General features: G+C 41.0%; 1 protein-coding gene across 3 annotated transcripts in view; it reads right to left on the reverse strand.

Moving 5' to 3' along the window:
- Positions 1–13,223, reverse strand: part of FNIP1 (folliculin interacting protein 1) — a 94,185-nt gene extending 80,962 nt beyond the window's left edge. The window contains exon 1 of one of the 3 annotated variants that reach the window (XR_007358197.2): positions 12,990–13,223. Coding sequence is in view for 2 of the 3 variants with exons in the window: in XM_048862602.2 (XP_048718559.1) it covers positions 12,990–13,078 (89 nt within the window). In the remaining variant the exon portion in view is untranslated. The remainder of the gene's footprint in view (positions 1–12,989) is intronic. The other 2 variants (XM_048862602.2, XM_048862600.2) reach the window with 2 other exon arrangements.
- Positions 13,224–13,884: the final 661 nt, after the last annotated feature.

Raw genomic sequence — 13,884 nt, forward strand, 5'->3', positions numbered from 1 at the left:
TATGTTGTCCATCACCCCGTAAGAATCTGCTTCAGCCTACTCTGATCTTTGCCTCTTTTAATACTATGTTTCCTACATATGTGTGTTTCAAAAATGTGGATCTTGCCTATTAAAGATCAGTGCTTTGTCTGCGATATGGATTCAAAGATGTGGTAATTAAGAAATCGAGTTTATTCTAGTCTTTTCTAGTCTAGACTTCCTTTTCTACTAAGAAAGTAGAGTAATTTCCAGTAACTCGAGTCAACTGAAATACATGTAAGTAATGAAAAACGTTTTTCTGTCTGACTATTTTAGTCATCTATCAGAGATCAGGTTTCAGAGTAGCAGCGGTGTTAGTCTGTATTCGCAAAAAGAAAAGGAGTACTTGTGGCATCTTAGAGACTAACAAATTTATTTGAGCACAGCTTTCTGTGTTCAGTCTACCTTTAAATAGAAACATTCAGTGCTGAAAGCCAATTCACTGGCCTAACGTTGGAGACATTTAATTTAATTCTACCTAATAGATACATAGGTTTAGAACAAAACAACAGTATGTACCTAATAGCAGGAGAACTCTGGCACATATATTTGATGGTATATAGTTGTATGTTCACACAATGTCATTTCACCAAGATAATGTTCTGAGAAAGAAGACAAAGCACTGTCGCTCTGTATTTGCACACCAGCTCCCCCGCCCCCCCTCACACACAAGAGCAAACGCATTTTCCCATCTGCCGCTGAACTTCATTAACATCTAACCTGGATCATGCATCACACTATTCACCTTGGAAAGAAGCAGACAAACCCTTCAGCAGCACATCCGAATGGCATGCACATCATTCACGGATTATGTCTTCTGAGAAGTGATATAAAATAACTGACAAAAAAAAATAAATGATGCCAGATGTTCATTCACTTGCTACCCATGCAAACTTGCTTTCTTCCAGGCCTGACTTTCACCCTCATAGTAAGTGATGTGCTTAAAAGTAGGCCTGAACCCCTCACCCTCAAACTTTCAATGCATGGACCCCCATCTCTATTTTAGACTTCAGGAATAGCTATACACAGACTGTCAGAAGGGACAAACAGAGGTATACAATAGATAGTGCACACACGAGCGCTAGCTAGAAAGCGGAGTGGTAAAGCAACAGACTAAGATTCTGATGTTCCTTGCTATAGGAAAGAATTCCCAACAAAGCCAGGAAGAAAAGAGTTGCAATGCGGAGGTTAAAAACAAACAAAGAAACCAACAGCAGCTACCGCTAAAGCTTTGTGCTGGATCACTCCCTGATACCAGGTGTTTCATCACACAATCCATTTCTTAAGGGAAAAGTGACATAGGAGATTTAGAGAAAACAGGCCAAGTTAGCCCTGGCTTAAGTGGGCGGAATGTCAGGTTCTTAAGCTAGTGCTGTATTTATCCAGAAGTTGTTATACCCTGCTCAGTTTCTTTACAAATTAGCTCAGACAGGCAGCAGAACCCTGAGATTTGGTTCCTGTTCCTCACCCACTGTGTATCTCACACACACACACTGAAAGGTAAGGGTGCTTGCAACACCATTAAAGGTTTATATTTTATTGACCCTTTGCCAGAAGTAGTAGAAAGACATTCAGAGACATGCTGAATTAAATATACATGGTTTTGAACAAATCTTATATGCTCCCTTTCAAGGGTGCTTGAGAGACTGGTGACTGATGAATTCTAGGGTCAACTGGACAGAACACAATTATTTCTCTTACATGTTCTAGTCTGGTTTCAGGCCACAATTAGTGCTGGAGACATACTGGAAACATCATGGAGAAGTATACTGGAGGCAATATGGAGATGGCACTAATGTATGATGGATGATGTTCATGCTCCAAGATGGTTAATTCTGATGAGGATTCCTCCTGGGGGTAATGGATATGAGACCGCATTCTATATTGATATATCTAACACGGTCAGCTGCTTATGCCATTGATCACAAGGTGTTGCTGATTCATGTGCAGGAACTATCTGGGTTGTATGGGTTCTCTCTATAGCAGATCTGTTCATTACTAAGTGGCACGGGGATCTCAGTCCAGAGAGCCCTCTAAGCTGAAGCAAATATGTGGTCTGGTTTATCAGCACGGTTTCAACCTATATACAAAAGCCACTTGGAGTGACAGCCTAAATTATGATTTTAGGGTTTAGGTTTTGTTTGCCTGGTGACCTCTGGGTGCCCATAGGCATCTAAAAATTAAAGGCTATTACATGTTCACAATATAGTGAAGACAAAAAAGGAAGTCATTTTGGTGGCACTTCTACATTTACTAACTCATGTGTTTATAGAGAAATAGAGGCAGGGAAGGAGGCACCGACTTCCTGAAGTCGGAACTATTTTGAGCTAGTGTGTGTGTATGTTATAAAATAAACATACTACACACGTATGCAGTACTTTGAATACTACTTCCAGTTGTAATTCACACGTTTCAACAATGAATGTTGATTACAATGGGAATTATTCTTAAACCTCTGAAAAGTACACCATTGTATTCTGAATAATATTATCTACACAAGCTATTGGTTTTGCGACTGGAGGAGGGGGAAGGTTTCCAGGTAATCATTCTTCTACATAGGTGCAAATTATCCCACATAGACGTCTCAGTTGAACATTAAGTAAAAGCAAAATGCATCGTTTAAAGAAAATCCTCTTTGAAGCTGATACAGTAAAGGCTACATAATGACTACAGAACAGAACACACGTCTACATTTATTTTTAGAAATAAATGATTAATCCTTCTGAGGGACTGCCCCTTCTGAATGGAATCTTTATGTTGAATCCCTTAAACTGTCTCATATTTGTATTGTGCAAATGAGGTTTTCAAAGGAATATTTCTTAAATACAAGTGATGTTACTACTCAGCGTAAAGGGGAGTAACTGATGCATTAGCAAGGGATTTACAAATGACTGAAATTATTTTCTGTTTTTAATTGACAGAATTTAGCTGACGTAATTTCTTTTTTTTCCAGTAACAGTTCCAGAAAATTGTCCTCCCCACCGTACCACAACCATTTTGAGCTTTACTAAGGGCCAAATTCTGCTCACAGTTACATGGGTATAAGTCCACCGTACCTGGATGGTGGATTTACCCTGGTGCAACCGAGCACTGTATTTTTCTGGGAGTTACACAAACATGTGATTTTGTAGACACTCTGTTACATATGAAGCAACAGGAGAGAACGCACCCTGCAAGCACAAAATTGCCATGTACGTTATTTTCCACTTGAAAAATATGCTATAGTCATTTTTTAGAACTAAGACAGAATTACAGCAAAATAAAATCAAGTTTCAGCCTCTAACTCATTTGGGCCAGTTTATCCAACAATGAACAGTCAAAGAAAAAAAATTGAATCCAGGATGCCACTCTGAGTATGTGTTAGCTCAGCAGAATACAAACACCAAGGGCCAAATCCAACTGAAGAAAAGCATTGAGGGGATTGAAAACCCCATAAGTGTCAACCCAAGTAGTTCCTGTCTCATCACTCCAACAGAAGTTGGGGTTGGGAAGGGATCCTCCTCCCCCCGGCGCACATCACAGAACAAATCGGAGAGAGGCTTTCAGAAGGGCTATTGTATACTTCATGCTCCCAGCCCCCCGAGCCCCTCCACCTAAGACCTGACATGGAGGAGGAACAGAAGGATGCTGCCCAGAGCACCTCAAATTCCTCTAAGAGCCTTCCTACATCAGTCATCAAACCCACACTCCCTTGACTATGGGGAGGGGCACTTGCATTCCATTATGTGGAGGTAATTTTCACATAAGGTAACACGGACAGCATATCTGCAGGCTCTGAGGGTCTCTCTCTCTCTCTATCACCATGGAAACAGTACACACCCCATGCCTCCTCTCCCAAGCCCACTGAACCCTAGTCTCCCCCACATCACAACATCTGGCTCATTTCACACCATGACAACCCAATGGAGGAAACGGCAGCAAGAAATCTATGTAACACTTTCTTCACAGACTGTGCTATACAAAACAAAAAGGCTGCCAAGCGTAATCAGAGTAATGCATGAAAAGATGACAATCAACCATAGGAAGAATCTCTGATCAGCTGGCAAGAGAATTAGAAGACCTAGGCCATCTAAGCAGGTACTGAAATGGCTTCCACAGTATATTGGTAGGATCAGAAATCAGACCGCATAGGCCTAACCTAGGGTCACCAATTCTGTTGGACGAATTCCTGGAGGTTTCATCACACGACAATCTTTAATTAAAGATTAATGTTTAATTCTTGGAGACTCCAGGACAATTCTGGAGGGTTGGCAACCCTAAACCCCTTAAGATTCCAGAGATGAAAAGGGAAGCAATAGAATTAATTTGCTATAGTTTCGTTTCAAATAACATTATCCTAACAAGGAGACAAGACACTGGGAGTGGAACACAGAGAGACACTGCTGCAGAGGCAGCCTGGAGCAGGTCAGAGATAGCAACCCTTCTTCATAAAACTCCTGCTGCCCCAGCATGAGGAAGTGATAATGCAGAGAACACAGGAGGCTGATACAGCACGTATCACAGCAAACTCGTGATCTTTACTACAGCCTACAGCACCTGATCTCACAGAACACAAAAGAAGTGCTTGGCCACTGAAAGAGTCCAACCAAGATGGGAGTAACATTACTAAGGGGAACAAAGGGTGGCTTCAGTGTTTTGAAGTTGGCTGATTTCACATCTTTTAATTCCTTTTTTTTTTTTTTTTTAAAGTTTAAGGGATTTTCTAAACATCAGCAGGGGAGCAGAAGGGTCTTTTCACCTACTTAGTTTCTCTCTTGAAAAGGGCCAGATTGTGGCCATTCTGCACACCCACAAAGAAGAGTTTCAGAGTAACAGCCGTGTTAGTCTGTATTCGCAAAAAGAAAAGGAGTACTTGTGGCACCTTAGAGACTAACCAATTAGTCTCTAAGGTGCCACAAGTACTCCTTTTCTTTTTGCCTGAAATAAGTGTTCTAGAAACAGAAATGTAGTTAGGGCACATTAAAAATATCTTTCATAATGCTAGCCAAAGTGATCGTAGCTGGAGGGCAACTTCAGCACGATTTCTAGTGAGAGAACTGAATACATAATAAATCTTGCAAAACTCAAGCTAATTAGTAAGCCAAGAGGTCAGAGACTTTCCCACTCGTATTATAACAAAGAAGGATTGGGAAAAGCCAGAGAGAGAAATAGAAGAAAAAGCAAGGTTTAATAAAAAATCCTAGATAAACTTAATAAAAGACAAGAAATTTATTTTTTTTTAAAAAAGCTTCATCAGAATCTGGTGGGACAAGGTTATAAATTGCTTTTTGGCAGAGCTAAAGCCTTCTAAACTCAGGAAGGCTAATCTGTATATAACTAAAGTTCCTCTGGCATTGTTGGAGGTATCGCCAAATTAGAACCAGATAAGGTTCCTGATCAAGATGAGTTTTAGAATTGGCTTTAATAAGACTTTGTTGAAGGGACTTGAAAAGTTTGTAAGTGGACAAGTTTTCTGATACAATATCCTTGGCCACACAAGCTTTAATTCCAAAAGAGAACACATCAGCTTGACTGGCTGATAGCTCATCTGAGGAGTTATTTTAAATTCTTACTAAAGACTTTTGTTAATCATATTATCCCACTAGAAGTGGCTTTCTAAAGTGATGGAATAATAGGTTTGATTCTCTGGGCCCAGGCTGGGCAGACACAAAGCCACCTATTGTTGATGGATGCAGAAAAGGCCTTTGACTGGGTGGAGTGGGGCTTTTTGTTTGCAGTCGACGGTAACCATAAAAGGGGTTTTGGCAATAACTGTATCAGTTGGGTTAAATCACTATGGATGCTCAAGTCCAAAGCCTGATAACACAAAACCTCCAAACTGTCTGACTCCCACAGGCTCTAAGCTTTCCTAGGCACCTCATAAATCTTTCCCTTAAGGAAGGGCATGAAGAATATTTCCTATCACCACCTCTATTCTAAGCAGGGGGGGGGGGAGCAACAAAGTGGCTTTCCACAACAACACCCCATCATTTGTGTTATTGATTACTGCCTTTACAAATACTGTGAAAATCTATTGAAAGGTTTGGGGGAACTGTTTGGCTATAAGATGAGCTTTACAAAGGTCTTTCACAATCTTCATTAACCTTACTCCAGCATTCCATTTAAAAAAAATCACCTGCGTCCAGTCCTGAGAGGTAACCCCTCATGACTAGAAATCTGTTTCAGACTAATTCCTTTCCATTAATTTCCACGTTCAAAAAAGAAGTAGAAGAAGTGTATCGTCAGTTACGATGGGATAGGGATGGCTATGCTTCCTCTGGCTTCTAGAGCATCTTTGTATCATGCTACCCATTTTCATTTCTAGGTTTATTCCAATTCCCTTCATAAATTCAACTTCCAATATTATGCATAAAGTAAATAAATAAAATAAAATAAAAAAACACTCAGGATACATTTTAAAGCTACTGCAACAGAAGATGGAGAGAGTCAGGGTTGATAGTGGATACTTGCCTCATCTGCTTTCAGGAAATATAACTCTACAGCCAACCTTAGATCTTTCATATATACTGGAAACTTGACAAATCATTATCAATCAAGCAGTTTGTGCTCCAGAAAGACCCCAGGAAAAAGTATGTTTCCAGAATCGCTGCAAGTGGTCTGGTCCATACACAAGCAGGGGACACAAAAGTAATTTATTCCTGTCCCTCCCTATTTGGGACATTGTGCTCTCCCTCAGATATAGAAACACCTAAAAAGAGCATCTGGTGGAAAAATGTCTGCAGAGATACTCCCTGCAGAGATACTCCCCCAGTAGGAGGAGGAATTTGTATGATCTATTTTTTTAAGTTGGAACAATTCCCACATATTTGTACCCCTTTAACAGATGCTTTGACAAGAGCAAAACAAAGCTGACAGGCATTTATGGAACACCACCCAGGACTGGAAAATTATTCTTTACAGCTCTTGAGATCAAACAAGACACTGGGAGGTCCTACTGAGCTCAGGTCTGAAGGAACTCTCAAGTTCAGTCTATCTTCCTGTTAATTGGAAGGGATAGCTAGATGTACAAGACAATTCGAGTGCACAGAACTGTTGTGTGTAGCAGAAGGAAGCTCAATGGCTCTGTCATACACAGAACACAAGAGTGCATCAAACCACAGTTAAGTATTATAGGCTTATTTTCTTTACACTAGTGGGGTGAGTCTATAATGAGGTTGAGGACCCATACCTTAAAAGGCTCAAAGTGAGCAACACACTTGAACTATATAGAAAGATGTAGCCTGCTGTTAACCAAAAATAAGCCATTAACTCCTGAGTTTTTGACTTGTAATAAAAGGAATATTTCATCTGCAGAAAAAGTAAAAATAAACTGAATGATGAGGCATCTGGTAACATACAATTAAATGCAGCACTGTAATGCACTATTAGAAAGCCAAAAAATAAATGCATATTTACCCACCTTCTGACCCTGCCTCCAGCATTCAGTAATATAAATAGTGCAACTCAGGATTTATTGTGAAGATGACAGTTTAGCGAGATAAACAACAGATGTTGCTTAGTTTACTAAGATTTTATTTTTTTATTTTGTTTTTTGTTTTGCTTTATTTTTAATACACAGGTTGGTTAGAGAATTCATATTGTATAGGGTTAATCTAATGGCTATTTTAAATATATATAACTGAACACCCTTGATTTTAAATCCAGAAATCTGTCAGACTTGTTTTGAACAACAGGAACACAGAAATATAAGAATCACCAAATTACCAGACTGGATCAGACCAGCGGTCAACCTAGTCCACTATTCTGTCATTAACAGTGACCAGTACCAGATGCTTCAGAAAAAGGTTCAAGAAACCCTGCAGTAGTTAGTTATGGTGTAAGGTGCCCCAGGGAAAGTTTACTCCTATTCCCCAAGAGCAGAGGTTAGCTTATGCCCTACAGCATGTTAAGGGTTTATATCCTTTCCAAAATCCTTAGGATGTAAGAATGTATTAAAATAATTTCTTTTAATGTATACTTACTATTATAACTTGGATATTCTTGCTATCCATAAATGTCTAATCCTTTTTGGACTTCTTCTCAGCTTCTGGCCTCAGTGAGATCACAGTGAGTTCCACACACTAGTTTTGCATTGTGTGAAAATATAATTCCTTTTATAAGATTTGAATTTGCCTTTCGATTTCATTTAATATCCCCCAGTATGAGACAGCATGAACAGAAGTTCCAAGTCTACCTTCTCTGTCCCAGTCATTGTTTACACATTTATCAGGTCCCCTCATTCATCTCAGCTAGGATTTTCAAAGGAGCCTGCAGAAGTTACACACTGAAATCCCACTGAAGTTCAATGGGAGTTGGGCACCTACTCCTAGGGCTCTTCTGAAAATCCTAGCACATCTCTCTGGTAAACATGCCAGTCTTTTCAATATCTTTACATATGAGAGCTTATCCATGCCTCGGCTCAATCTCAGCACCCATGCCTGAACTCCATTTCTGCTTTATCCTTTTAGGGATAAGGCAATCTGATCTGTGCACTGTATTCCAGATGAGGGCATACCATTGATTTATACATTGGCATTACTTTACTCTCCGTTTAGTCTCCAAACCACTTGTATCCTAACATTTTGCTTGCTTTTTAAACCCGATGGCTGTACGGTGAGGTCTTCCCTGAGCTGGCTACAATAATGTTCTGCTCTTTTTCCTGTTAATACAGAATGCACTTAGGTATATCACTAGATGAAATTACTTCAGGAATTATAAAAAAAACTTTGGTATAAAGCTTGGCTAAAATATGGGTGTTTAAATACATATTAGATCAAACTGTGATAGTGTACATACTTTATATAACTTAATTGAGTTGTGTTAAGGGCACTTAAGTGTAGTTATGAACTAGCAGGCAAAGCAGCTACTTCTCTAAGGAGAAACTTTGCTATATTGCAGTTAAAGAGGAAGACATCAGAATCTTCTTCATGGCTTCTGCTAAAGATTTTACTCCTCCATTACGTGCAGAACTGGGTCCTCGGAATGAAACCATATTGTACAAACACAGCAAATGGTACGTTGATTATTTGTGTGAGTACTAACATTAACTGTATTCCACATCACTACTCAATTGATTTCAATAAGACTACTTGTGTAAGTAACATTGCACATGTGTCAGAATGTTTGAAGGATTGGGCCCTGAGCTACTAATTTAGGGAATGCCACATTATCAATAACAGCTGGAACTGCTAATCAGCACTCATTCCTGAAGCATTTCCCATAGTCTGACTTGATTCTGCCGTGCAAGACTCCACACACTCATGGTGAATAATTTTTTTGGGGGGAAACAAGCAAGTAAAATATTGCTTTCATTAAAATATTGTAAGTTCAGTAGAATTTGTGCCTCTGCTGGTAAATTTTCATAACACTTTTGCAAGCATGACTCAAATGCAAAATGTATTCATAGTCAGGGAAGAATGAGTAACTTGCACCGAGTTACCTTGATCTCCCTCACATGTCAGTTATTCAGTTCCATACCCTTGCATGACAATTGCTCTTAAATGCTCTATTTAACATTTGGTTGCAGATTTGTTTTTAAATAACTGTTGCCTCAAAGAAGGCAATAAGTGCAGACATACAGACCAAGCCTTTTTAAAAATCCCTTTAAATACATGACCCAATTTTTCAAAAATGAAACTGATGGGTGCTTTGAAAAACTGGCCCACTTACTTAGGAACCTCAATAAGGAATTAGGGCTCTGATCCTGTTCCCATTGAGACCAACGGCAATGGTATCCTTGAGTTCAGTGATGCAAGATAATGCCTTATGTGCCTAACTTAAGCACCGATTCTTTAAAGGCTCATCTCTAATATTTTACTAAATACTTTGTCCTTCTATAGCACATTCTTCCAAAGTTTCACAGACAAGTTCATCATCACATGCCCTTCTTAGCTAAGAATTACCCCCATTTTACAGATAGGGAAACTGAGGCAGAGAGAAATTAAGCAATTTGCATAAAGGAAGTCTGTGGCAAAATAATAATAATAATAATAATATTCACGTCTTATAAAGAGAAACCAGTATTTTAATCAAAAGACCATCCCCCCCCACCCCTTCCTTTCAATTTCATATCAACACACAACAAACATTTGGAGGATGCACTGGAGTTTTAAGTGCTTACCAGCTACTACTAGGCTGGCCCAGATCATATGAGAAGTTTGGTTTCCTTTCATGAAATATGGGTCTGATTCTGCACTCATGCAATATTTGGAACTCAGGCAGGGCCTTATTTAAAATAAAATAGCTGTTTCCTACCCTTATGGCTTTAAAGAAATTCTTTGCACAGTCCAAGGGTTGAATGTACTTTCACTTTCCTTTATAAGAATACAACCATTATGCTGTTTATTGACTTTAGCATGGTACTTTACATAGACCTATTATTCAGAGTTTTATCATTGGAAAATTCAGTTTAGCAAAATACAATATTAACTGAAGATTAGGAAGACACCTTTTTATTAACATTCCAAATCGTATATGTCTCCATTTAACTATATTTTAGAAATAAAACTTAAAAACCTGAACATGACCACTAACAGATTCAGCATATAAAAATATTTTAATTGTACTACAGGAAAACAATCAAAATGTGATTTGAAAAATACACATCTAGTTCTGGCACACATTATTCTGTGTTAAAAGGAGGGGAAAAAAGACGTCAGAGGAAAATATACTACATTTTTCTTCCTTACAACAAACAATCTGCAGATTATCCCAAAGTGTATGGAAAGCAGCTGTTGAATTATATACCAAATCCTCAGTAGAAGTTTATCATTAAGAAGTGTCTTAGCAGCGTGAGAACCAGATAAGTTATAAAAAAAAGAGGAGTACTTGTGGCACCTCAGAGACTAACGAATTTATTTGGGCATAAGCTTTCGTGGGCTAAAACCCACTTCATCAGATGCATGCAGTGGAAAATACAGTAGGAAGATATATATACACACATAGAACATGAAAAAATGGATGTTGCCATACCAACTATAATGAGACTAATTAATTGAGCCCTTTCCCAGTCATGAGAGCTAGGTGCAAGATATTAAAGTGATCTAGAAAACACACACACACACATTTGTTAAAGAGGAATTTTGAACCATCCAATAGGTCCATAAAAAAGGAACCATTCAGCAGGAAAATGAAATGAAGGTGTTTTGGCAGCTATAAACAAACTTAATTAAAGGTGTATTCCAACATTTACAACACTGGATTCTAGGTTATTTCCAAAAGTTCTCACTGACTTCCTAAGAACATGGAAGATTAATCAGTATGCTGTGAAAATGGTTATGTTGAAAGAATAGTGGGTGTGTTTACTAATTACCACCCCAGATGCTTGCAGTGATACAGTCTCAACTACAAAAGGAACCTGGTACTGTGATCAATAGATATACCATTCCAGAGGACAGCTCTAGTAACATTTGGTGTTACATTATGTGATGAAACTCAAAAAGATTTTCAAAATATTAAATGAAGAGAGGTTCCAAGTAGTCAATTTAAAATATCAATATTTTCAGATTATGCTATTCATGCCAATAAATGCAAAGAAAGTATCATTTACATTTTAGTTACAAAATCATGATTGTGTTTTAAAATTAATAGTTTGCAACTAGACCAGACTTTTGCTACTCCAGCTGTGACTGGAAACTGATTAGTATTACAGAAATTTACTACGTAGGTACTATTCTGTGTATCTATTACTATTATTATTTTATAGACACTGAAAATACCTTTTTCTATGTCAACCTTTAAACTTAACTTTACAATTTTTATAGGTCATAATATGGGGAAACTGCCGAAAGTATAGTTCCGGTCCTGATTTTTAAGTTTTCACTGGAGTCGTCATAAAGAACTGCAAACTCAAGTCCTTACACCAGACAAGTGTCCATGGACCTCTAGGGACCTGCTTTCTCCAGCCAACAACAAAAAACACCCCATAGACTGTTAGGATTTCAGAAATACAGGGAATTACACATACAATTAAATGTTTCCGTTGGACCTGGCTGTAAGAGGTGAAGAGGAAGGAACATTCTTGGGGGGCAAGCGTTTTTCCTTGAAGTGTTGTTTGGCACCCTTTGATGGATTCGGTTTTGTTGTGGTTAGATCATGACAGATTTCAGGAGTAACCCTACACTTCTGTTGGCAGCCACACATTTCGCATTTGCTCTTCCCTCTTTATTTTTTTAAGGTCGCTCTTGCCAGATAGCAACCGCCTCCCAACTTCAAGAAAGCCAAAAGAATGGCGTCTTTTTTTTTTTTTTTAACGGGGCTTGTTAAATCTGCAGCATCAAAAGTGCGTCTAAAGCATCAAAGGCAAATAAATAAATAAATGGGGATCTGAGGACAGGGAAAGGGCAGAGAGAAGAGATCCCAACCCACGCCGAAAGGAAGAGTCACAACCTGATCAGAGAAAGCAGCTCGTCTTGGGGGGCGCTAACCAAGGGGCTACTTCTGCTTTGCAACTTTTTACAAACAGGGCGGCGGTGAAAAGCAGATCCATTGCCTAGCGAAGGGCAGGCGCGGAGGGCTGGTATCCCCAAGGGGCGCCGCAGGAGGGGAACAGACCGAGGGCACCTTTACGAGGAAAGCTCTCTGGAGAAACAATGTTGCATGCGTCCCAGGGCATTGCTAAAAGCACATCAGGGGTTTCCGTCGAGCTCATTGTGTGGCCGGAGGAACCCAGGCCAAGAAACCTCCCCACCCCCGGGGCTCTCCTGAGAAAGGGAGTGGGGAGGAAGAGAAACAAGACATGCAAACTACACGCGTGTCAAACGGGGGAGGGGGATTGCAGGGGACCCGGGAGCCAACTCAGCAGCGTATCCAGTCGTGCACACCAGAGTCCCTAGAGCGCGCGCACAATCAGAAAGGGAATGAGACCCCCCCCCTCGGCCCCCTCCTCCTCCTCTCTGGCCTCTGGCGAGAGGGTGGGGGTGCAAACAGGCTAGAAAGTAACAAAGTGGCCCAAGTCGGGGAGCAGGGGCGAGACAGAGGAAAGGGCTCCTTACCTGAAGACACACTCCTCCCTGGAGTCCCGGGCAGGGGAAATCAGCCCGTGCTTCTTGTTGAAGAGCTTCTGAAACAAGGTGGGCGGCATTTTGGGGGTGCGCGGCTCCCCTCCCTCGGCCTCCTTCTCTCTCCCTCCAGCCAGCGGAGGCGCTGGGGCTGGAGCAGCAAACTCCTCTGGCAGGCAGCTAGTTCCGCGAACCCGACTCCATTTGGTGTCACAGTCATATGACAAAAATTAGTCACTTGGAGCTGCCAGAGGAGGAGGATCGCAGGGAGGCGGGCCCGGGAGGGGTTTCTCCGGGGCCGTGCACAGCTGAGTGGCTGAGGCCCCAGCACCACGTGCTCCGGCCGCCCAGCTGGGGTTTGGGAGGGCAGGGGGGAAAGCTAGACCGATCTCTTAGCGTTTGGCCCCAGCTCCCGCTAGCTAGTAACGGGGAATAAATCTAACCCCTCCCAGGGCCCCGGATATAACGCCGGGGCCGCCCGCATCCCACGGCAACCGCGTTGCAAAAACCTCCAGCCCGCACCTAGCTCCTGTTGGAGCCAGCCAGGATCGCCCTGATTCACCCACATAAATACAGAACGAGCGTGTAGACATCCCTCCCCCAGCAAAGCCCCCTAGGCCCTGGTGCGTCTCGCCGCAAGGGTGCTTCAAACGGCCAGGACAGGCAGCCGGGTCCGAATTTTTGCTCCTCCTCCTCCAAAAAAGAAAGCCCCTGCCCCACCAGAGAATAGGCTCCAGCTGCAACCGAGCCCCATATGCCCCACGTGGGCTCTAGCCCCTCAATTGCCCGCCCAATTGTATCAGCATCTTAGGAAACCTTCCCGTTTTCCGGTAGGACCTGGAGAAACTGCATCTGTACTGCGTGTATTGGTAAAACGCGGGAGGCGGGG

Source organism: Caretta caretta, chromosome 8 (assembly GCF_965140235.1).
Source record: "Caretta caretta isolate rCarCar2 chromosome 8, rCarCar1.hap1, whole genome shotgun sequence".
Lineage (NCBI taxonomy): Eukaryota > Metazoa > Chordata > Testudines > Cheloniidae > Caretta > Caretta caretta.